The 26,945-nt window shown below is 35.6% G+C and overlaps 1 protein-coding gene across 2 annotated transcripts in view; it reads right to left on the bottom strand.

Moving 5' to 3' along the window:
* LOC137389657 (speract receptor-like) overlaps nucleotides 1–26,945 on the bottom strand; it is a 46,144-nt gene that overhangs the window by 11,953 nt on the left and 7,246 nt on the right. The window contains exons 3-17 of one of the 2 annotated variants that reach the window (XM_068075722.1): nucleotides 23,116–23,240; nucleotides 19,729–19,985; nucleotides 17,611–17,775; nucleotides 16,495–16,689; nucleotides 12,527–12,653; nucleotides 11,778–11,927; nucleotides 11,506–11,547; nucleotides 11,178–11,338; nucleotides 9,645–9,789; nucleotides 8,947–9,131; nucleotides 6,183–6,303; nucleotides 5,296–5,474; nucleotides 3,584–3,763; nucleotides 1,588–1,692; nucleotides 210–281 (exon numbers count right to left, since the gene is read on the bottom strand). In XM_068075722.1, the coding sequence (XP_067931823.1) occupies nucleotides 210–281; nucleotides 1,588–1,692; nucleotides 3,584–3,763; nucleotides 5,296–5,474; nucleotides 6,183–6,303; nucleotides 8,947–9,131; nucleotides 9,645–9,789; nucleotides 11,178–11,338; nucleotides 11,506–11,547; nucleotides 11,778–11,927; nucleotides 12,527–12,653; nucleotides 16,495–16,689; nucleotides 17,611–17,775; nucleotides 19,729–19,985; nucleotides 23,116–23,230 (2,199 nt within the window). In that variant the 5' untranslated portion in view covers nucleotides 23,231–23,240. The remainder of the gene's footprint in view (nucleotides 1–209; nucleotides 282–1,587; nucleotides 1,693–3,583; nucleotides 3,764–5,295; nucleotides 5,475–6,182; nucleotides 6,304–8,946; nucleotides 9,132–9,644; nucleotides 9,790–11,177; nucleotides 11,339–11,505; nucleotides 11,548–11,777; nucleotides 11,928–12,526; nucleotides 12,654–16,494; nucleotides 16,690–17,610; nucleotides 17,776–19,728; nucleotides 19,986–23,115; nucleotides 23,241–26,945) is intronic. The other variant, XM_068075723.1, reaches the window with a different exon arrangement.

Here is a 26,945-nt window from a genome sequence, read left to right as displayed (position 1 = left end):
GCGTTTGCAAATGTAATGAAGTTTATTTTCCAGCACTTCTATTTATAGGTCAATTTACTTTCCTTTGCTAGCTGATATTCCTATGGTATACTAAATAGATGTATCTCTAATAACTTAATAGTGATAAAAAACATTTGGCTTCAAATATATAACATTTTGTTAAGACTGTTGTTAATTATCAGTACAATCTCACAAACTTTATGACTCACCTGAATAATGTCAAATATTAGTGAAGCTATAAATATTGTATCCAACTGAACTTCTGTGTTTTCAAGGATTTCCTAAAACAATTAGTGAAGGAATTATTTTATAAATACTGTACTTAATTCAGCAGCACCCAGACTAAGAAAATTATGTCGGACATTCAATGTTTCACAGTAATTTACATAAATTTTCAGCTAATTTTATAACATGAAAAGACAAATTGTATTGTTATATTATTACACTAGTTTACACTATCTATTATCTATTATGATGTTTCCAGATTGATAATTCTGGTGTGCTTAACAAGTTACATCAATTTTGGAACAATTGAACTAAAAATTGCCTACAGGTCACATAACTGGTCAAAAACCTATCAAATTTAATGTCACTGTGTAGCTAAAAGATTGCTCTTTCTGGTCTAAGCAGAAGTTTTCCACCTAAATACATATTCATGGTAAGGTAACTCTACAAAACTGTAGTTACATATACATGTATGTCAAAGGGGTCCGGTCTCAGCGGATAGCCATTTTACAAGCGGCTCACACTTATAATACTATAGTTATCCTATCCTACAATATTGACTTTGGCACTATTAGTTCAGTCTCAGACAGCTCCAGACAAAATGTCAATTGTTATCATGTTGCATATTATTAAATACTTAATGTTATGAGTTTGCGTTCAACCAGAGAAAATTACTGTTACTCTAACTGCGCTAATTAGAGTTCAGAGTTAATTCAGAATCCTTGAAATAAATATACCGTCCAAAGTGTTCAACATTCCAATTCTACAAATTTTAAGCTATTTAATGTGACAATGCATCTACTTAACAATATTGGTTTTGTGCTTTAGTTTTAAAAATCTTTTGAAAATTACATGTTAACTTCAAGTCTAGACCCACTTTCACTTTGATACAACCTAAAAATTAACTTTCACTTTGATACAGCACAGAAACTAGCTTCCACTTTGATGCAACATAAAAAGAAGCTTTTACTTTGACACTGCACATAAGATGACTTTCACTTTGATACTTCACATAAACTCACTTTTACTTTGATACAACATAGAAACAAACTTTCACTTTGATACTACATAGAAACAAACTTTCACTTTGATACAACATAGAAACAAACTTTCACTTTGATACTACATAGAAACAAACTTTCACTTTGATACTACATAGAAACAAACTTCCACTTTGATACTACATAGAAACAAACTTTCACTTTGATCCTACATAGAAACAAACTTTCACTTTGATACTACATAAAAACAAACTTACACTTTGATACTACATAGAAACAAACTTTCACTTTAATACTGCATAGAAACAGCTTTCGGTTGGTACAGCATAAAGGCATAATAACAGGACCTATGGACACTTACGGGCAGGTTTCCTTTGTTGCAGTATTCAGTAAGCACGAGAATGTTGCCAGGCTCAGCACACACACCAATGAATTCCACCAAGTTTGAGTGCCGCAAGTTTTTCAACTAAATGAAAAAAGCATGGTAGGTCAACTATGGACAGTACTAGTATTAGTTATGTACCTGCAAACAGCTCTATGCACTTGTGTCTCACTAAATAGCCTCAGATCCTGTAAATGTGATGGAACACATTAATTTATGTTTTTTTATCAGTCATTCTTCTAATAATAGCTATTGGCATTTACAGCATCTGTAAGTATTATGATGCATGACATTCAACTCACATCCATAAACTATAAAGTAAATGCCAAACTGGGCTGCTATCTTTTGACACTGCTATACTGTCCGCAGTTGAGTTATCACAGAAAGTTAAATATAATTGTAATTTCATTCATGATTGATGTGTTGATATTGTTATGTGCTTGACTGGCATTTCTCCTCGAGCTGACATAGACGAATTGGAGTCGCATGGCCGTTGTCTATTAAAATTATAACAATAAGCACGAGAAATGAATAATTTAATTTAACATCCATTAAATTCTCTAGAATTTAAGGTTTTCAAGATGAACTATTTAGCAGGACAATCCCAAACAGCTAAGCAGTTGACCGCCCGTCTATGGACCCCCACTTTTGTGGACCCCCTTCTGCGGATTCCCACTTCTGCGAACCTCCGCTTCTGTGGACCCCACTTCTGTGGATCCCTACTTCTATGGATCTCCACTTCGGTAGACCCCACTTCTGTGTAACCCTACAGTGGTGTGAAAAATAAATAGACCCCCCCAAAAGAGTATCTCCTTTGTTGCCATTGCAGCAGTCAATAGGTTGAATCTCTCTTTCAAGTATTGTTCTTGAGCAGTTCCCATACAAATTATACATCCAAAGAAAGATTTGAACGAGTAAACTTTGATGAAATTAATTATAGTTTAAAACCGCAATATTGAGTAACTCTTTTAGTGATTCAAACTTAACAGTTATTTCTGATACTTTTACTCATCTTGACTTCAAATAAAGCCATATTCTATTTGCAATTAACTTTGAGCAGTTGAGTTACTCAAGTCAAAGATTTTATGCAAAATTATCCTCAAATCTTTCAGTTTCAGTAAATAGAAGAAAAACTCTTTTGAAGTAGTTGTTATGCTATAAAAGTGGATGTGTAACATTGGTGAATTCATGAAATAATTATGGTGACATGAAATAGAATGAATTTACTAATGTTACACATCTACATCAATAGACACATCAATAGACACATCAATAGACACATCAATAGACACATCAATAAAAAACTTGAAAACCTTTTCCGCATTTTAGCATAAATTGCAGAATTTTTTAATTTAATTCTCTCTGCGCAAACTTCTTAAATACATCTAAACATTTTCTATCCTTGTTGGCAGCATGCGATATGCAATCACTATAAAACTTATGTTTACCCATATGCTCGGAGTTGTTCTCTATACAGCACCTTTAATAATAATTATGTGATTGACATAGTCATTGACACATTGTTGCTCCATTGAGTAGAAAAAAACTGATAATTTTCTTTTAGAAAGATTTTTAGCATTTTTCGAGCACGCATTTATGCATTGAACATGGTCAAAGAGACCTCATCAACCCGGTGCTAATATACCGCAAATATCGTAAAGGCAATGTAGTTTCTTTATAAACGTTGGGTATGAATTAAAATGCCACACATTCATCTCATTCTTACAAAGAGTCTGTAGGCTAAATATTGCAGTCGCCTTCAAGTTGATTTCCTACATACTGTACGTTTCTCAGTATTAATGGCTGCTAATTACATATTCGCACAATCTAGATTACATCATCATTTCCTATAGGCCACAATACAGTGCCATTTCCTACAGCCCTTGTTCATCCTCACCACAGGGATAAGTGCTCTGGCATTTCCACCACCAACGCTAACAGAATTATTAGAGTGAATCAAACAGAAGTTTCTCACCAGCCTGAGTTCCTTTTTTATGTTCTCATTTTTGGTGTCTATAAATGGCTTGTTGATATCTTTGACTGCGACAAGCTGTCCTTTGTAGGAAGAGATCCTGGTGCGCCCGTTTATGGATTCGTGATCTATGGATCCCATAGAGCCCCAAGTCCATTGCGGAGTCAGAGCGGAATGGGAAACCTGCATTTGAAAAGTGACACTAATATTAATTAATATTAATATCAAAACTTCAGTAGACTGTATCAAAAAGTATCGGTATTATTTCCTCATTAGCAATTGTTTTGATTTTTGAGATGATCTGACTGCCAGGATGTTTAAAGAATAAAGTTGACAAAACTTGATCGCAGTTTAGAATGATGCGCAAAGAAATGCTGTGCAAGATATTCCATTTTAAACATTTTTCACACTTCAATCGTTCACTTCAGTTGCTATGACTTCTGGCGTAAAAATACTTATCTTTTTTAAAAGCTGCTTGTAACACTTCTTGCTAACTCAATGTGCGCACAACTCCAAATCTGCCTCATCGCGTTATGAAAACATGGTGAGTTTTTTTTGTGGTGTTATTGTCCTCGTCAGACAGTTTGCTATTTGAAGTGACTAGATATTTAGCTCCACGCTGTATAAACATAATCTACCGAATGCCTGCCAACATAAGTAGCATGCATTAAGTAGTCTTCTTTTTAAAAATATCTCAGCACAAAGCGGAATACAGTTGACCAATTAGAAGAAGTAGGATATCTCGTACCATAATTGTTATGGCAAGGTGGACTGATGCCTTTAAATAGGCTGTTTGTCTTCTCGATATTAAGGTGTTTGTTTTGGAATGTCTTGTGTTTTCTTAACTTTCAGTCTATCAGCAGACTATATCCGCTACTTTATCCAAAACTTCCACCTTCATACAGCATTTGCTCTGCTTTACTCAATATTAATAATTAACTTACACAAAATCTTAGTAGATTTTATCCAAAACTATCAAAATTTTGCTATCATTTGAGATTGTTTTGGACGCTTGAGGTGACCGAATGTTTCATGCTTGTGAAAATTAATTTACAAACATAAAACATTCGATAAAAAAATGCGAGTAACCAAACTTGTTTGACTCGCGAATCTTTGCTGTTCCCAACTTTCGGATGATGCGAACTAACAGATTAACCATCATAGGAACATGTGGCAGTAAGATTTGCAATTTTAAGTTGTCCTCTCACTGTGCAGTACACTCTAGGTTGTGCGATAGTGCAGACACTTGGCTGTTAAGGATGACATTTTTAATAACATGCCAGTTTAATTCTGACATTAAAGTAGTCAAGTCATCAGAGATGAAGCTTAAGGTGTGGCCATTTGGTAACCGACATGAATCGCAAGTTGGCGGACATCAGTTTAGAACTGAGGCTATGCATCTGAGGCCAAAAAGCTCAAAACCAGATAGCTTTGTGCAATTTAACTTTCAGTATAGTTAGACAACTTATCACTAATTGATGTAATAATCACTTTATTTCATCTTGAATTGTTGATTCAATCGTGATTCAAAACGCACCAAAGGGGATTGCCTGACAATAGGACGAAAAAAGCTAAAACTATGTTAATTTTCTGACTTCAGTTCGGTCTGGTATGACCAGCTGTCACAAACTTCAACTGATTCAGCCAAACCATACACCCTTTGAAAGAGTCACCCCACCTTTAAGGTATCGCCCTTTATACAGATTTACTTTTACCTTATTCTGGAAGAATGGTGCTTTTCTCTGAGGATCGTCCATGATGTCTTTTCGGTTGATGATTAGAACGCTTATGTAGTCATCTGACTTGGGACAGAGTTTGCTTCGTAGAGACATTATACACGCGAATAGCAGTATTCCTCCAAACAACACACCGAGACATGCTCCAAGTACAGTCTCTGTCAACAAAAGTTCAGTTGCCTTGTAATAATTTTCCAGTGTTTTGTTGTTTATTACCGGTTGTTGTAAAAATGACAGATTTTTTTATCTTGACGGATTGCTAAATATGTCACATATTAGGTTATTTTTCTAAACAAATCAAATGTGAATTAGTAAAACTGATAACAAATTAAAATTAGAACATTTTTTAATGCAATAAAATTTAAATTTAACAGTCATTAAAATTCAATTTAACTAAAATAACGAAAACTGTTTTTTGGACTACGATAAATTAAATTATATGTCTAAAATTGCAAATTTGGGTTAGGTAAGTACATATAGAATATAATTTCCTGTCAAACTTTCTCGTATCTATTAGTAGCAAAATATAACATTCATAACTTTCTGTACCCATAATAGACAGTCAGGTAAACTACTGCATACTAAGTTAATCATGGGGAAACCTGCTTCATATGTTAGAAACACTGTCTGTTAAAGTACATATTCCTAGTAGTCCAATGTAATACACTCAAAGCAAAGGTAATTAAAGGTTTGATGGTACATCTTTAAGAAAATAAGTTATTCGGAAATTAATATATTAGGAATGGCTAAAGCTCCTTTTCAGAAACTTGGCACTGAGAGAGAGAGAGGGAGAGAGAGAAGAGAGAGAGAGCGAAAGAGAGGGAGAGAGAGAGAAAAAAAAGAGAGAGAATATAAGGCGTACTTACTCAAAGGATACTTCCTTGGAGAAGGACATTTGTCTTCATCAAATCCACATTTAGGCTCGTCAGCAGGCACCTTACCATTGATGAAAGAAATACCTCCTGCGCTTGTCAGAAACTCCAGCTCCTGACAAACAGACAGCAAAGATCGACACATTCAACTATTTCAAAATAAAATATTTCAACAAATTATTATCAATAGTCTTTACTATAATAAGACTGTCCATCTGCCCGGAACTATGCTAGGAGCCTTAGGAAAAAGGCTGCACCACATGGGAATCAAACCAGATACTCGGCTTCCCAGCCAAGCGTGCTATCATCTGCACCACATGACCGCCTTTCCGCATCTAAGAATGATTGTGCACGTAGTTATTACCTTTTATGATCTCTAACAGCTCACACGGCTACCAGGGTACTAGTAACTATAATATTTAAACCTAACGATTTGATAAAAATCGCAGCTCATCGAAACATTAAAATGTGCCTGATAACTCTATTCTTATGTGATCCAATCATGTGACCTGAGGCTATCTTGCAATGTAAAACAGTCCTGTCTTATATTACACATATTGAAATCAAACGAGTTGGCCAATCAATAGTATATAAATTACAATCAAACTGACACAAAGCATGTTCAACTAGAGTAGTGGAGGAGTATAAAAACGCTAACTATAGATGTCGTAGAGATATAATTATAAAGATAAATTAATGATAAATAACAATAATAATAAAGCTAATAATATACACCGCTTTGCGGATTATGATAAGAGAATGAGTTCTTCATTTTTAAGTTGAAAAGATTATAGAGTATGGACGAAGCCTGTTTTGTCTTAGTTAGGTAATAACTAGGAGAGTTCATGACCCCAAGATTAAAAGGGTTATTAACACAATTTAACCACCATTTCCTGTAAGAAAACATAAGCTACCAATTATCTCAAAATAACGATGGATAAAAAAGAATTACTAGAATGTAAACTGTGATACGCGCTGATCTAAATTGACTGTAAGACAACCTAGCTACTAGCTCTTTAATTTAAGAAGTAAAAATAGTTTATTGTGTACCGATGCTAAGCAACCGCCAAACAGCTAAACTCATCAGTGAGTGACCATTAGTGTGTTAGCTAGAACTATCCTCAAACACCGCAGAACATGAAATCGACTTTTAAACTTCAAAACCCTATATTGGTTGCAAACTTTAAATTTGCATGTAATTCACTATCACCAGCCCTACTACACAATCAATTCACTATCACCAGCCCTACTACACAATCAATTCACTATCACCAGCCCTACTACACAATCAATTCACTATCACCAGCCCTGCTACACAATCAATTCACTATCACCAGCCCTGCTACACAATCAATTCACTATCACCAGCCCTGCTACACAATCAATTCACTATCACCAGCCCTGCTACACAATCAATTCACTATCACCAGCCCTACTACACAATCAATTCACTATCACCAGCCCTACTACACAATCAATTCACTATCACCAGCCCTACTACACAATCAATTCACTATCACCAGCCCTGCAACACAATCAATAAAAAGTAACAAAGGATAAACCTTCTTTACCATGACACAGCAAGTAGCAAAGAACTACTGCACAAAAGCTTTGACCAAAAAATCGGCGGATTCACACAAGCAGAGGCAAAACATCACACTGTTCGAAACAAAACATCGACTGCTATACTGGGTTTACTACTCAAATTTGAAAGTAAAATATCTGTTGGAATCTAGAGAAAATATATGCGCATATGTCTGGGTATTTGACACGTCTATGTATCAAAGTAACATGCAAATTATCTGGTCATCGCAGTATGCAGACCGTTTGATCTATCCTGTTAACGCTTGTCGCTCTGTCAGGAATTATGTTTTGAAAAAGACAGGTCACACCTGCAATTGGCGCCCCTTCCGCCGGTCAACTTAAGATGGTTAGTCAAACATTTAACATGGGATAATTAAACCACAAATGTTAAGCGATGGCCTGACCGATAGTGTCAGAGTCCAACCAGCTTCTGAGCAGCGGCATCAGTGGTCAGTGACCTTATGACCTTATGACCTTATTCTGGTTATGAATCCATATTTTACTGCAACCGATGTTTAGTTTAAAAACAAAATGAGCCCTTGATTGTGAACTCTTATGATATATGAGCCCTTGATTGTGAACTCTTATGATATATGAGACATGATTGGGCAGTGTTTTGATTAGCAATTTTAGTTTGACTTTTACAGCTGGTGTTACAAACCATAAAACAGTAAATTACCGACACCAGTTACGGTGGCATCAGCTACCCTAGACCATAGTAATACCACGTGGACTTGGAGTTACTGAGGTGTCAATTTACTTATGTAAGTTTGGTGTGACATGATGAAGGAATGCTCGGGTTTCCATTTACCACTAGGATATAAAGATAGAGATTAACCAATGAGAAGATGTAACAAGTTAGCTTTGTGATTACAGCTCACAGTCGTTTTACGAAAAATTCTACACTACTAGCTAGCAGTAACCTCTTTGGATTCATGGCATGGGATGAGCCAAGCAGCAACTTGTTGACTACTCATGCTGAGAGGCTGGTCATATTGGTATAGCACCGCTTACATCATACCACAACATCAGTGTCAACCTAGTTGCAAGGACAAAACTAGAGTAAGTGACAAGAGTAAGTGATTAGGTAAGTGACTAGAGTAAGTGATTAGGTAAGTGACTAAAGTGAGTGACTAGGTAAGTGACAAAAGTAAGTGATTAGGTAGGTACATACCGGAAGACCTGTCACGTTAACATGAGTGAGATTGAAGAGTGCAACTGGGTAGATAGCTGTGTTAAGGTGAGAGTTATTGGCAGGTGAACTGGGTGTCTGATATAGGCTATAGCTGCTCAGTGTGTCTCCATTTGGTCTCATGTATAGCTCATATCCCATCTTACCTGCATGGATGAAACAGAGGACTACATAGTCTAGTTTTCATTTCATATTCTCATGCAAGAATGCACTGGTCAGAGTTACATGTTAAATCGAGATTCCCTAAGTGTAGGGGTGTGCATATGGGGTTCATATCCTAAGCTCCTACCTCATTCCTTAAGTGTAGGGGTATGCATATGGGGTTCATATCCTAAGCTCCTACCTCATTCCTTAAGTGTAGGGGTATGCATATGGGGTTCATATCCTAAGCTCCTACCTCATAGCTTTTAAAATTTAGTTCATGCATTCATTATTAGCTTGATTTAAAATGGAAGACACAAGGATAATACAATTGTTATAAGGGAAGACAACCTTCAGCATTTTTTAGATGAGGCTACATAACTATGGGTATAACAAAAAGCAACATTTATAAAGTACAAATTAATTTTTAACTAATGTTGTCACCTAATATTTCACCACAAATGGTTTAGTTTGCTAGAGCCAACAAAGGAGCATCTCTGCCTGGTTTAGTAAAATAGAGAAAAAGTTGGTTTACTCACTTTTGTATAACCTGTTGACAGTCTTGTTAAATACTAGCTTTCCGTCGTAGATGCTGCCGCCCTCTTTTATAACACTGTGCAGCGCTTCTGCCAGCAGATAAGTAGCATCATATATTTTCGCTGCCATTGCGACTTTTACGTCAAACTATTAATATAAGCATAAAAATATATCAAATTGCCTGTAAAAATGTCAGTTATTTATAATAAGTGGGCAAACGCAATAAAATTATATCTATTCAAAAATGTGAATGTGTTCAGAAACTAATTTCTTATTTGATAATTTAGTCTGGGCACGAAATGGTTTAAAAATAGTTTTCCCACCTCATCCTATACCTGAGCAAACTCGGCTGCCTGATTTCATTTAGTTTTTCTACATTTTTAATTTATGTAAAATTATGAAATTTTGGTCCTATTGTGCATAATAAATTGTCAGTATAGTTCAGGTTAAGTAAGTATTAAGACAGTTTAGTAAGTATTAAGACAGTGTAAGTATTCAAGTGTGAGTTTCAAGTTGATTAGACTATTAGCTCTGGAGATATCACCAAAATACCGAGTACATTTTCAACTTGCATAGAAATGACAGAACATTAGTTGTTAATGACGCACAGGTGGAAATTCTTAGTAATGAAAGATCAAAAACAGACAGAGCTAGAAAGCTTCTTTTCCTCGGCAACAAAAAATTCACACTCAAACTATTAGTTTTTCTTTTTATGGAAACATACAGTCATACATACAGTCATACATACAGTCATACATACAGTCATACATACAGTCATACATACAGTCATACATACAGTCATACATACAGTCATACATACAGTCATACATACAGTCATACACACAGTCATACACACAGTCATACATACAGTCATACATACAGTCATACATACAGTCATACATACAGTCATACATACAGTCATACACACAGTCATACACACAGTCATACATACAGTCATACATACAGTCATACATACAGTCATACATACAGTCATACATACAGTCATACATACAGTCATACATACAGTCATACATACAGTCATACACACACATGTATCAGACTCATTATGTTTCATCAGTTACCTCCAAAACATCACTTCCATAAAATATTGTGCAACAAAATTTTTTTCATTGTATTTGACTGTTCTACAGGTTTGGTTAAAATTATGTTTAGTTGAAAATGAATTGTGCTATCCTATGTGCTTCCACGGTAGATGTAAAGTTGTTAATATTGTCTAGGATCAGGGGGTCTGCTTGTATGTTCAAGGTTAGGCTCATATTGTTAAATGATGGAAACAGGAAAAGTACAATGTTATGAACAGAAGAATTTAGTGAGAGACTATAACGGTAAAAAAGGAGAATTGGCCAACAAAAGCAGATAGGCTTTATTTACTGAAGTCGTCTGCAGCCTCTTTATCATTTTTTCATGATCAAAGCATTTAAAGAAAATTGAACCTACTTTAAACATAGCAACTAAGGCATTATGGGTATGACTTGCTATAAAACCTAATCCTAAAGGATTCATGAGAGTCTTACCACGCTGTCTCTTTCACGATAATTGAACGGAGCACGCTGACATCTTTTTTGCACTTGCTGGTTAAAGAGGTTGAAGTCACTGGCTATAGGATGAGACCTCAAAATTGATGCCATGGACTTGTAGTACATAGATATCTCACCTCTCTGCTCCCAGAAGTGACCTACATTGAAAGGCTGAGTAAAATAGTGTGTCACATATAAGCTTTTTATCACCAAAATAGTATATATTATATATTCGTATATGTACAACAAGTGTTGGCCTCGTACTGCCTCATTCGCCCAGAAAGAAATGGAAAGTTTGATATAGTAATAAATCTTTACTACTTACTGCATGACGAAGCTTTCCTAGGAAAAATTCCATTCCAGCAGACTGTAAATGAAATACATCAACAGTTAAAATAAAATACAACACTATTTAAAGAGGAGTTGTCTTCCTTTTGTATATGAGCAAAATAAAAACCTTTAATATGGGTTCAGCTAAGTTGAAGACAGTATAGCATATAGGGTATTTATTCTCTCAAGTTTTAACTTTCTACTTTGATGTGACATGAGCATTAGTAAAGTTCTTGTTTAAACTCTGATTAGAATATAACACCTTACGTTTGGTCTTCTTGTCTGGTATATTGGGGTCATAGGGGTCAACGACATCAACGTTGATAATGAAGTATTCTCCAGTAACAAGAAGGCCTCGTTGTCCCATAGCGTATGTAAGAGCGGATGCACCTCTAGTTGAACCGACATACACTATAACTGCAATGATTCGCAAGCTCCATTAATTGTAGTATTGATGATAACAATTGTGGTAATATTAGTAATGATAATATTAATAAATTAGCAATAATAATTACAATAATGATATTTAAAATTATGACAATAATGATAGCATGTTAATAATAGCGATGATGGTACTAAATAGAATAAAAAATAACAATATAACAATAAAAAAACTAAAAAATATATAATATAAGGATGACAATAACAGTAACAAAATAGCAATAATAACAAAACAGCAGTGATGACAATAATAGTAATAATAATAACAACAGAAGCAGAAAATGTTAAGACTATCCAACAGAAAAAATGCATGCAAAATGTTCCCAACAAGTAGAAACGATTTAGTCTCCATATGAAAATTACAAATTCATCCTAAATTCAAATATTTGCTGATGTCAACTTCAATATATAGTTCAGCTATCGAGTGCTGCCAATATATAGTTCAGCTATCGAGTGCTGCCAATATATAGTTCAGCTATCGAGTGCTGCCAGTATATAGTTCAGCTATCGAGTGCTGCCAGTAAACCACTTATTAAAATTTATATAATTGTGAAAGTTGGATAATAAATTCTTACTGCGAGATTTATTCTGCAGAGCATCGATAAGTCTGTTGTACTCTGATGTGTTCGTGACGGCCCACTCATTGTTGTAATTCTGACTGGTGTGCTCGCCGAGGACTGTAATATTGTGAAGAGAGAGTTGCTAAAATGGAAAGACAGAACTTGCGAGGTTTCATGCTATCAAACATTTATCTTCATAAAACAGCCTCATACAAGTTTGCGGTGGGCGGGAGCAGATATCCAAAACCATAGAAATAACTGAGTATGGTTGTATTAATCATAGATATATATGTTTGCAGAATAAATTAGTGAAAGTTATGATTCATTGACACTTCTTGAGGAAAAACTGATGATGTAAATTGTAAGTTTACCTCCCGATATTGCAGTATTGTGTTACTGAATCGTGAGTAATACCAAAACAGTCTTACACATTCTTTAGTTTTTTCAAGTTGTCCCAATAAATGTCCTATTTAACCAGCTAATTGCCAACTTGAAGTTATTGAAGCTTAGGAGCAATAGCGCTGTTGTACGTAACAATAAAAGATTAACTTACACAAAATTTTAATTGATTCTATCAAAAGGTATCAGTATTTTTCTATCATTTGCAATTGTTTTTTATGTTTGAGGTGGTCTGACTGCCAGGATGTTTCTAAATTAAAACTGACACAACTTGATTGTGGTTAAAATGCTCAAAATTTTTTTTTGCTGCAATAACGTCACTAATCGCACGGCTGCCTATCTCTCTTGTTATTGATATCGGCTATTGCGTTCAGGTTGCAGCGTTATGCGTCTCTATTCTGTTGGTCTCTTTGTCAAAATTCAACTATAGAAGTCATAATCACACTTTCACTTGAATCTGACCACTTTATCTGCGATCAAGTTTTATCGATTTTAATCTTAAAACATCCTGGCAGTAAGATCACTTCAAACATTAAAAGCAGTCGCAAATGATAGAAAAACAACGATACTTTCTGATAACATCTACTACAATTTTATGTAAGTACATTTTTAAACAGAAATGTAGACTCAGCTCCATAAGACAGTAAAGAAAATTGTTAAACATTTTTGTAAGAGTAACATGGCACATGGAATACACCCACCATATTGGGAGTGCAAATAGACTAAATACTTTGTTATTTCTTTAAACAAATAAGGATTTCTTAAACTAATTTTGCACTGAGAATTTTACGAACGTCCAAGCAGTTTGACGACGAGCTTTAACCAGCTATAACAAAGACAAATAACATTTTTCATGCACTAAAATAAATCGATAAAAAAGGTGTTAAAAATCCAATCATTTGCCAAAACATAAATTTCTTCTCACTATATGAATGCCAAAATAATTTTTTTAGCATAGAATATATAACACAGATTTTTAGAGCTAGTTTTTGTAGGTAGGTTGATGGACAACAACATCCTGAGCAGCAGGTAAAATTACAAATCATGTAAAAATTCTGGTTCTCCTTTACCTGTCAGATAAAACATTTTAATCACTTCTCTTTGATTCTTGAAGTTTACGCTAAAATAATTGTTTAAAGCAAAATAAACCGAATTTACAATAATATAATATAATAATATAATTGATGGTGCATCTAATCACCAGAGATATTTGGTTGGTGAACAATTTCATGGTCGAACAGATATCGATCTACTGTAGAAACATAGACAGCATAATATATACTCTCAAATAACTTCTGTAAGTCTCTGCTTTAGTGTGTACAGTGATAATAGCTAGGCTCTGATCTAGGAATACTGTTGAGACGTGCTTGCTGAAATCCCTTATTAAAGGACAGTGAGCTTAAATGTTTAATATTATTTTTTAAATTGAACTAAAAGTTGTACTGATGCGCTGCTGTACTGTAGCACAGCTATACTGTAGCACAGCTGTGCTGCTGTACTCTAGTGCTGTTGTATTGTTGTGCTGTTGTACTGCAGAGATGCTGTGTTCTATGGCGCTGTTACTATGCTATGCTGTTGTGCAGCTGTGTTATGCCTTGTTCTTACTAATATGCAGCTCACAAACTACCCGGTTTAGACTGACATCGTGACGGAACATGGAATAACTTAAATGAGCTTTTAAACTTGCTGTAATCCCCTGACAATGTTTTGCATTGTAATTTTGTGGCCATTACTCTTGATATATTTCCAATTAAAATTGACTGCGTCTATTTTAGTAAAATGTTCGGCAACACAAAAGGGGGTTTGTTGAGAAACAATACCAAAGTTAATTGATAATTATTATTGTCTGGTTAAAAACATTCTTGTGAGTCAATTAAGAAGTTTGCCAGAAAGGCTTAACAATGCCGAGGTCGGTTGTGGTAGATTACTGGATTGCTGCGGAACGAAAACATGTATCCTACTCTTTTATGATTTGCCCGACCTCATCTTCTATTAACCAATAGAAAAAGGCTGCTGTGAGTGTGTCAAATCTTTGATCATTTATAATCATTAGTTGGCCTACCCAAAGTGACTTAACCAGATCAAAAGCCAACATTTTAGACCCGGGCGACCGGGTGACAAATAACATTACATAACATTGCATAACAGCTCTTATTAAAAATGGTTTTATAAGAAAGAACCAATTGTTGGCAGTCAAAAATTGATAATAGCTTATTATTTTTTGCCTGAAATGTGTAGCGAGTTTAATGGTTTTAGAAATATCTTCTTTTGTTGGCAAAATCAGTAAATAGCTCCATTTATCAATGTCACTCGACTGCATCATCAGCCACAACTTCTCACACCTGACAGGCATTTGTTACGTTAGGGTTTATAATCTTCTATCTTGGGAGCTATACACGAGAATTACATCGCGTTTCGTTGTTTAGCAACATTGTGTTGACTGCAATTAGAAACGCGATGCAATGCAACTGTAAGTCTGAACACCTGCTTATGCATGTCATTTTTCTTTTATGCACAGCCTTTGTGTCTTTCCAGACACAATAAACAAGAAAACACGCAGTTAGTTTTATTCAACTTGGTAGGGAGTTGCTCTCTATTCCAAAAAGTGTTACTTGTTTGCTATTTTTTGGTAACAAAACTTTTGGCATTTCATGAATGCCGAGTCATTCTAATTAAAAAAATCGCTGACCAAAAACACTTTAAAAAAAAAAATTTATATGAAAAAACAAGTATATATGTAGCTATATGTGCAGCCATGTTGTCTCTGACAGCAATTCTTTGCTGCCTCACACTGTTAGAGACACCCAAGCATCACACCAACATGTGACATAAACAGTTGTCCTAGCTTAGTAGTTATTTGGTAAAAATGTTTTCACATATGTCATACTTGTATACTATTGGACTGAGCTAGACTTAATTGCCCGCACCTACATGTATATTGATTAGGTATTTCACTGTTGGTTATGTTGGATGTTGGTTATATTACGTGAGCACTTTATTTGCTCGTATTGTGTCTTGCTACCTATAAAGTTATAAAAAGTATTTTGTAGTGAATTCTTCAAACTGAAACTAAAATTGCATTTATGTGTTTCTAACAACGCCGTGTCGCAAATATTACATCCTCAAAATGTCTGTTGTAAGCACATAAGCAGTTAATTTGTCACTTTGTTAGTAAGATTATAGAAAGAGCAAAGAAAGGTTTAGTAATCAGCTAATAATCTGGCCTCGTTTAGACTTATTCAGAGATACATGATCCTGTTGGCAAATCTGTTGTTTGTTTCCAACGGGAATGTCACTTGTTGATGGAAAATAAACACCGTGTGTAGCTCCATATTGAACAGTTGTTTGTGAACTGATCTCTCAAATCTTTGGGACCTGATTAAACGGACCAGAAACCTGTCACTTTTACGTTATTGATGTTTTTAGAGCCGAATAGCGCCACATCAATGGATAGCTAAGCTTCTAAGTTTTCCTTCTAAGAGACTTAATGCCTTATTAGAAAGTCGGGCTATCTCAAAATAGCCTGAGTATCAGAACTTTGGACATCGTAAAATATTTTGCAAAAAAGATTTGTAGTGACTCACATTTTTTATTTCTTCGGTGAGTTCGTGCCAGGTATCTGTAACTTCTCTGAACTCGTCGGTCACAATGGTGACCTTTCTCCAGTTGTAGTGGTTGAGGAGTCTAATAAGAGCGATAGCGATGTTGAAGTCTGTTCCCTTCGTCCGTGCAAATGTTGGGTAGTCCTCCTTGTTGCTCACCTCCGCTGATGAACAATACTGCAAGATTAAAGGAAGTGTCGCGAATCAACAAACTTATAATTATGAAACAAAGGAGGAGATAACTTCTAATAAGTAATCTCTCATACTGTATCGGCATTCGCTCAAGAAGGTGATTGCATGTCAAAGCAATGCACTCAGCGTGTTGTAAGCTTATAGTCTTAGGACCAGGAATATGAGCTGACCAAATGAACTTGCCACTCAGCTAAATAAAAAGTTGGCATTGCTGTTCATAATAAATATCTCAATATGTGAACTTGATCTTAAATTAACGAAATGTTAAACATTTAATTACAAAAATGCGATATTTTCATAAGCGTGCCAATGTTTGTTTTATTATTTTGGCAAATCAGTAATTTTGTTATAATTTACTTATTTAAAATAGTAATCAATCCATGCAATGGATTCGCCAAGTTTGAAACATTCAAATAATTTTCCACTTGAAAAAATGAAAGGTTATTTCGCTGATGAAAAGAAAAGTATAGTTGAAAAGAACTTCACACGGTTAAATATGTACGTCATTATTTAAATTGTCTTTTGAAAGTGTATTTATGCGCATGGAATCGATTTTTGTGCCAAGTGACATGATAATCTAGCATATTGCTATTCACCTATTTCAACCACCTGGTTGAGCCTCATTACATGGTCTATCTTAAACTTGCACAACTGCAGATCGGCAGACAGAGGAAAAAAGTTTACGAAAGTGAGAGATAAAGCTTACTATGTATTGATAAAACATCATTAAAAAAAGTTTTATCGAAAAAGTGTCAAGTGAAAAAGGGAAGATGAATCCTTTCACCAACCCAATTTTCGCTCATTTTCTTTGTCAAACCACATACAAGATTGTTTACAGGCAAAAACATACATTTATTAGATTATAGCTTTAGAGGTAGCGAAGATAAGATAACTCCGTGTACGTACATAAGAGATCATGGCGCGGTTAAAGATACTAGCAATCATTGCTTCTGACTTGCATTGAAATGCAGGGCCGATGATGGCTGACACATTCTTCTCCCTGTAGAGCCTCAGGGTTTGAGTCGTGCTGAACTCTTGAAATGCATTCGTTTCTGCCACAACCACTTGCAGCTAAAAAGAAAATGAAATTAAACAGAAATATCCACTATAATAAGAGCTATATCCGTCCTTCCATCTGTTTGAAGCTGCAGCTGAAGGTTCGGGAAAAAAGGATTTCATTATATGGGGTTCAAACTCTGACTTTGAGAATAACACCGAGGCACGTTACACCTGAACCAATCAATCACCCACTAGCATTGTATAATAATTCTAGATACAGTCAACACCTCGACATACGAGAAAATTGAGATATGAATAGAACTTTGAGGAAGTTTTTTTTCTTGAGATACGAGTCACCTTTGGGATACGAGTCACCTTTGGGATACGAGTCACCTTTGGGATACGAGTCACCTTTGGGATACGAGTCACCTTAGGGATACGAGTCACCTTTGGGATACGAGTCACCTTTGGGATACGAGTCACCTTTGGGATACGAGTCACCTTTGGGATACGAGTCACCTTTGGGATACGAGTCACCTTAGGGATACGAGTCACCTTTGGGATACGAGTCACCTTTGGGATACGAGTCACCTTTGGAATACGAGTCACCTTTGGGATACGAGTCACCTTCGGGATACGAGTCACCTTTGAGATACGAGTCACCTTTGGGATACGAGTCACCTTTGGGATACGAGTCACCTTTGGGATACGAGTCACCTTTGGGATACGAGTCACCTTTGGGATACGAGTCACCTTTGGGATACGAGTCACCTTTGGGATACGAGTCACCTTTGGGATACGAGTCACCTTTGGGATACGAGTCACCTTTGGGATACGAGTCACCTTTGGGATACGAGTCACCTTTGGGATACGAGCATACGAGCTGATTCTCAATGGTAACAATAGAGTCAAGTACGCGGGAGGCAGCTTTCACGAATAGCATCGCTCAGTTTTTCTCCTCGAATCAGTTTTTATAAAGTTGGTAAAAAGTTACAGCGAACATAAGTGAAAAAAGTAAGACGATAAAATTAAAGTTGTGTTAGATAAAATATTAAAACTCACCTTTATACGAGTGTTCCGTAAGCTAAATTTATTTAAGTTAAATTCTAAGTTTTTGTTACGCAACGCCATGAAGGTTTAGTGTACTGAACGTGTTGCTGACAAATTTCTCTCTCTCTTATATCGCCGCTAGGCGTTATGTCTGTCTCGAAGGTACATACAGGTACATACAATAATGTAAATAGCGTAGGAACGTTACATTTTATTGCAGATCATAACAACTGAATTAGGCATTTGTTGCTTTGTGAGCGTAGGTACTGAAGCACAACAGTTGAAACACGCTTTTCCACCAAAATATCTTGTTTTAGGTGTCTTTTCATAGTATGGTAACGAATTAATTTGTATCTAGTTCGTTTATATAGGAAATAGTAATTTGAGACATGAGTAAATTGACATGCGAGCTCCCAGAACACATTAAACTTGTATGTCGAGGTATGACTGTATGTTTATTACACATAAACATACCTGATATCTTACGGCTCGAATTGCGAGCGTACTAGTTTATATAAAATCCACCAGCATGAGTGTACTAGTTTATATAAAATCCACCAGCATGAGTGTACTAGTTTATATAAAATCCACCAGCATGAGTGTACTAGTTTATATAAAATCCACCAGCATGAGTGTACTAGTTTATATAAAATCCACCAGCATGAGTGTACTAGTTTATATAAAATCTACCAGCATGAGTGTACAGAGAGAAAGGCATTCAAACTAGGTTTTAGCAACCTAATGTTTGCAAACTTTTACTGCCGTAGAAAATATTGAGACATTTGCTATTAAATTGGAGCATCAAAATACAGCATGAGAAAAAGAGACATCTGTGAGTGAGGCTAGCGCCTCAACATGGCTGCCCTTGCCCATCAAACTACTGAACAAGCTGTATTGTACATATTACATAATATTTCAAAATATGTGGTATAATATACACAATATTTTAAGAGGCAGCGATTAAGAAGAACTCACATTGTGATTGGGTAGAATCTCTGAGCTGTTGTTGATCTCTTCAATAGCCAATGAGAGAGCCCCATCATTATAATTAGAAGACTGGCTTTCATATAGCAAGTTGATGTCTTTGCGATGTCTATAGTCACCATCCGTGATGAAACCTATTAAAATCTTCTCTTTATTCGGGTCGAGCTGAGAGTCAGAAGGCCAGGTAGGTTTCAACTCTAATAGTTCAGTAGCATTGATCAAAGATCCTGATGGTGTTGTGGTGGCTGCTACCAAAAGCACACCTCAAATATAGCATTCTTAGAGTAACAGGCTATTTTAAAATGTTTGGTACTTTGCTAAAGACACAAGTTATACAAGCACACAGATGACGAAAATAAATTATTCTCAATAAACAGAGAGTGAATGTTCCCCAGTTCAGATCAGATTTTCATTCCACTGTATATATAACTTTGCAAGAGTGACACAGAGTATGGAAATTAGAAAGCCTGATTCTCTAGAATGACATGGAATTGGCTCCCTCCCTGCCCCCAACCCTCTTTTTCTTTACTCTCCAGCGTTGGTCTATGTCTCACTTCCTCTATCTTGGTCCTTTTTGATGAGTAGCCGACTACAGTCAAGCAAGCCTCTGTTTACGGTCACCTCTGCCCACAAATTGTTTGACAAGCGACATGTTTACCATGATATACCATGTAATTTCCATTAAATATCATTTGAAATTGTTTTTAGCATTACAGTTCTGTAAGTAATAAGCTGGCCTGGCACAAATTACAAGTAAAATGTAAACATAATAAAAATACGTAAACTAAACTTATTTGAACTATAAGTAAAATTTGAAAGTGAGTTGCATTGCGTATATTTATTACAGCATTGACCTTGAACTTACGCAATGTCCTGCCTGTACTTGCGCTCATGTGTCTCTCATGAAAACTACTTAGTAATACTTGACCTAATTACTACACATATTTTGGGTTTTTAAATTAAGTTTTGTGCATAATTAAAATGATGAATTTTTTTAAAGCTACATGCAAGTGCTTGAAGTATTTATCATTACTCATCTACTTTGAAATTAATTAAACACAATGTAATGTATTATTACAAATATGTGCTCTAAAAGTTTAGATATTTGAATAAAAGTTTTAAACAGCTTATCTGCATATATAGAAGTTTGACTGTAATATGCAGAGACTTGAATGCTGTATGTAAAGATTTGACTGTAGTATGTAGAGGTTTGACTGTAGTATGTAGAGGTTTGACTGTAGTATGCAGAGGATTGACTGCAGTATGTAGAGGTTTGACTGTAGTATGTAAAGGTTTGACTGTAGTATGTAGAGGTTTGACTGTAGTATGCAGAGGATTGACTGCAGTATGTAGAGGTTTGACTGTAGTATGTAGAGGTTTTACTGTAGTATGCAGAGGATTGACTGCAGTATGTAAAGGTTTGACTGTAGTATGTAGAGGTTTTACTGTATCAGTCATCACATAAAATGAACTTATGTAACCATCTTAAAATGTAGTCATGTTTCACTTGAAACAATCATTCTGGCAACAGAATAGAATTCAAGAATCTCTCAAGTTAAAATATATTATAATATATTATAATATATTGCTATTTTTATAATGCAAATGACTTCGTTTAGAGAAATGCATTTATAATTGTGGAAACTAGAAAAGATATACCCAATGCTATTGACTAACCAATTTACACATTATTATTTTTAGATACTTGGTAAGGTGAGACAAATCATGAGGCATCTCAGTGAAGGACATTTTCAAAATTTACAATGTTCTTACTATGTGCAAAAGACTTTTAACACGAAACAATTTAAATATAATATGTAGCTTTAGTGCCACTCTATAATAATTATAAAATACGCTATAAAAATACAACAACAATAAAAATCTTCTAGTTTTATATACAGCGTAAAATGTGAACAGCTAGTCTGAACACGAAGTTAGCAAGTGTTGAACAATAAAATAATGACTAAGTCTACCTCTAATGTAATACTTTGCATCATAGATTGCGTGTGGATAATTACCAAAAAAACACCAAACAAGATCGCTTCATCAAGAACAAATACTGATGCTGAAACAATATTGTTTCCCTCTACACATTTTGCATTCAGCTTCTAAAAGGTTTTTCAGAAACACATCTATGTCTCTCCCAAAACTAAAATATTGTAATAGCATTTAAAATGAGAGCTTATGTCTGCCTACAGCAAAAAAATTATTTTTATTAAAAAGCGTTTAGTTTTGCATGTGACTTTTTAAATTTTGGAATGAGTAACTTCGATCAAACCAGCTCTTCAGCTGAGCTGTTAGTTAACTTAGGCCACAGCAAGAACTCTGATGGGCTCATTTTTACTCATAGATTGGCACAAGCAAATTGCAAAACTTTCTAACATCAAGCGTGTTGGTACCTAACCTCTCAATGAGACCAAAAACATGAGCTAATAATGTTGAATGAGATCGGATGGCCAACCAGGAGACAGACAGACTTGTCTAATAGAAGCGATCAGATAATATCAACTTTTTCCCATGTGATTTATCGCCGACAATTTTGGCAAGCCTCTATCATACTCATACAAATGTTAGAGACGGTTACATCGTTGTCACAAAATAATAAGTTTACAAGCAAATGAGCCAATGCTTGTAACCCTGCAAACATTGCTATCATCTGCTGATCCACACTTGACCTGCTCGAGTGATTTGCACACTTCCTGTTCATTTGCTGATATTAAGATTAAGTTCCTCAACATAGACATTCAAGTCAATTTACCAAGATTAATTGAGATAAAATGCTATCCTTTCTTTGTTCATTTTCCCAGGCTTTGTGGAGCAGACATGGCTTAGCTACCTGCCTACCTACCTACCTGCCTACCTACCTGCCTACCTACCGCTATATCTAGCTACCATACCTACATGTAGTTGCCTATTTACATACATATGAAGCTACCTACATACTTACAGACTTACATATCTATTTACTTTGATTTTACTATACACCTAGTTACCTACCCATTTATGCACTTGCAGCTGATACACACGCATTTCAATAATAACCAAAATGTGGTTCGGTATTTTTTTAAACTTCTCATTAAAAGTAAAAGGGCCATTGTTTTTCGTTAGATGAAGATGCCGGTCATCATGCAGCAGCAAAAGAATAAACTAAACATGAGCCATGAGTCATTTCATGCTGTAGAAGCCTTTTATCCGTGCCGAAGACAAGTCAAATGTGAAGCTGTTTATGAAGGAGCTTTGATGCTAGTCCGCTTTCACTGACTACTCACCCCAAAACTGACAACAGAAAGCAAGTACTTTTCTCTTTAGCATCTGAAGACAGCTCTGACAACTGTCTGAAGAGAGCTGTCAGAAACTTACTGCATTTACGGTACTTACCTGGCAGCGTTTTGGCAGAGAAAACCTTTTGAATTGTTGTAGTTTGTGTTGAAACTCCGAATAACAAGCATACGTATAAAACAGCTGCCGACAGCATCACTGTTGAGACATCCATGATTGAGGTGCTGAAAGATGAGTAAAAAGCATTTGCTGGAATGCTGTTTCAAATGCAATTTTCTGAGACAAAACAAACTGTGTGAATCTCTACTATAACAAGAGCCGTGGCTGTCCGTCTGAAGCCATGCTGAATGGGAAAAAAAGCGCATCGCACTGGCATCAAACTCAGATATTCGGCTTATCAGCGAGACACACTCCCAACTGCACTGCTCCACCACCTTGCAGCATCATAGAATAATTGTGCACATACTTATAAAACAACACATGATGATCTCTCACCGTACACTAACTGCGGCTCACTAGTGTGTAGTAATATTAAAAATAATATCGTTATTGTGAATTGCCCTTAGAATTTTTAACAGCTTTGCTCTGCAACGAATAAATGAACAAAGTTCCTATTTTGGAAATGTTTGTCAATTTGCTGCCTTATGTATTGAGCAACAGCGTTTGTTAAACACTTAACAATCAAACCTCCTTTTCAATGCAGTATAATTTATTTAAATCAATTAACTAAATTAGAACAGATTACATAAAATGTAAATCCTAAGTGTTGTAGCGGTAGAAATCTATGTTTTAATCAATAAAAATCTATATTATACTATCAACATGGATAGCTGACCAATAACAGTCCTATCTACCGCTGAATTGCTGACAAAGGATATTCCATTGCTGACTTGATTGGGGGAATTGTAATGATAAAAACTAAATCTTTGTAAAGTTGTAACGAAATAAACTTAAAATGTGACATTTACAAAGTGTTTTACATTGTCACCAGAACTATGAACATCAAATTAAACAATGAGCAATTCAATTGTGAACTTCACCAGAACTATGAAATGACTTCTCGCTAATACTAAAGGAAGCTCTTGCGTTTTTGTTGCTACAAATGATTATTTCTACAAGTTTGTTTTACTATCAATGAAATTTTATCTCTAACTAGTACCCTGCCAGTCTATTGTCAAAGTGTAATAACTACATGTTCATTTATTGCAAAATACTGCAAGGAGGTAGATTGGGGTAGGGGTTCAAATGTGTGTCTCACAAGCTGAAAGTTGTGAGATCAAATCCTGCATGATGCAATCTTTTTCCTAACCTACGACCGTATCTGTGGATTCTATTGGGCTACTCTATGGGCACGACTCATATTATAGTAAAGATTGCACTATCAAAAGGCTAAACTATTCACAGGCCTGGGTCTACAGCGAGCAGTTCTTTTTTTTTAAACAAAAATTGCTAACAAATAAAAGTAAGTTCCTTAACGCTACCCGCGATACAACCACCAGCAGTAGGTGATAGTCGAATACCTACATCGAACATACAAACAAGAAAACATGTTAACCTTTAGTTAATGCTAAGAAAGAAGTTTTGACGTTGATAATGATTCTGCAAAGTCTATAGAAAGCTGCCAATGATACTGCTGGTTGAAAAAGTGTATCCGTTAGCTGAGCGGTAGCTTAGCCTTTCACCTGCATAGCCTAATCTAACCTATATACTCGACATATAGATATATTCATTTGTGAGATCATACAACACAATTCATATGCCGTAACTAACAGGCTTGTAAAAGTGAAAGCATTGAGCAAACGCATGGTTTAAAATATTTACGCTGTTTGTCAGTTTATGCCAAGAGAAACAACAGGATATAGCATATCGGATGATCAACTAAAGAAAACAGAATCAGGGAGGAATGTTATGATTATGAACCGGGCAAAAAATAGAATGTTTTGAAATTTCCTTGTATCTATGTCACCTACCTCAGACATAGATATGTGTAGGTGAAATTGCATACACAGCTGCCATATGAATAAAGTCATCACTGGTGTAGTATTACTCATAAGGCATTCAAATAAAAATTGTTGAAATTGTTTAAAAAACAGCGGAATGTTTTTCTAAAAATTATATGCAAACTACGCAGTATTTTATTGTGGTTGTAATCGTGTATAGCGCAGTTCACAGGACTGTCAACAATTTTATCCACAAAACTTCTGAACTAGGGCAGGAGTTCTGACCAAAAGTAAGAAAAAGTAAGGGCATTCATTAGTAAGAAAACGGTAATCATTTTTGTCAGTTTTGACTAAAATTTTTGGCATTTTCATTCTGAATTATTTTATATGCATTCTTGTGTTAAAAAACTTTTTGAAAAAATACGCAATTGGTCTGACATCTATGAGGTTAAAATGTTAACAAGAGTTGCTGTTTATTTTTGTTCAAAGCATGCAAATGTTTTCATTAGATGATTAACAGTAAGGATGACTATATTTATGCTTTCACTGTATTGATTTACTCAAAAAGCAAGATATAAAATATAGGCTCCTCCAAGATGGCTCCTCCCAGATGGAACAACTAGCTATAATCACACGATCTTGTCCCGAAGTTGCTAGGAAGTGGTTAAGGCTTCTCTTTGATTTACACCACATAAATTTATATAAAAAATATGGGAGTCTCGTGACACCACTTTGCAATAACAAATCTATACCATAGAGATATTTGCTATAGCAAAACTGTAAGTCCTTTTATTATGAGTTCACCTCAGACAAGTCTCTCTCTCACTCTGACAAACATTTATTAATATATTACTTTAGAATAATTTATTCTAGTGACGCTGAGGAAAAGTCATATTATTGTTAAAGAGTAGTATATTCACTTGAACTTGTATGATTGCATCCTAAAGGCTGCTTCGCACTATATTGCCGTATGGCAATATAGTGCGAACCAGTATGACGATGCTGTCGTATGACGATGCTGCCCTCTTGGCGGTTGATTATTCATCGACTACGTGCTCCGTAAACCGAGGCATCGTCGAGGTCACGTTGGTAACTGCAAATTTTCCCGAGAGTTCGCCGAGCATTCCAACTGGAAGAGCGATGTGCGCCATTTTGGTGATGATGACTGGCTGATCTATATTTCATGGCCGTTGCTGCGGGACTAGTATTTCATTATTTCCACAACCGCAGTGCATATTGAGAACACGATGACGTACACTGTTCGCTGATGTAAACACAGAAACATTTGTGATATCACAAATAATTGCGAAAATATTGTGTGAGTAACACCGACGCACTGCGATACAATGTGCACCAGCTTTACTTGTTGTGTTGGTTGAAAGCATGGTACAATCAATACAAGAATGAGCCGTAGTTGATTAAAAAGAGATAGTCTGAAACTAACAAACTAACGAGCATGCGGATTGTACAGCAGAGTCAATTGTCAAGTAGCCTAAGTGTCTAACGAGGAAAGGGTGGATAAAAGTGATGATTAGACAAACTAACAAATTAGATTTGTCTTGAAAGATTGCCAAATGATATTAATACGATTTTGAAGCGTTGAAACTCTTGTCACGATATACTGCCAAAGTTAATGGCCTGAAAGACATACTATCAAATGTAAAATGTCACGAATGAGGTAAAAGTGCTGTGCGCGGTGAATGCAGAAGGGTGAAGCCACATCAGCAGTGTCAAGTGACGTTGAAATCGTGGGTTGTCTAATTTACGTTGTGGTTACAAGCAATCGCAGTGTGATCGGCAGCAAGTAGTATTAACACGAGCCCAACTCGAGCAAGTAAATTTATCTGTAGCCTTTTTTTAGAATTTTAGTAGTTTTATGACTAGTTACTAGTTAACGCAATTTAGACTGCTATGCAAACAAAAAATAACAATTCTTAAAGAATCAAATTGTTTGGGCTATTCGACAATGTTTTCGGGCCAAATTTTCGC

This window comes from Watersipora subatra, chromosome 3, assembly GCF_963576615.1.
Source record: "Watersipora subatra chromosome 3, tzWatSuba1.1, whole genome shotgun sequence".
Lineage (NCBI taxonomy): Eukaryota > Metazoa > Bryozoa > Gymnolaemata > Cheilostomatida > Watersiporidae > Watersipora > Watersipora subatra.
The sequence above is the reverse complement of the archived record's forward strand: the minus strand, read 5'-3'. Positions and strand labels throughout refer to the sequence as shown.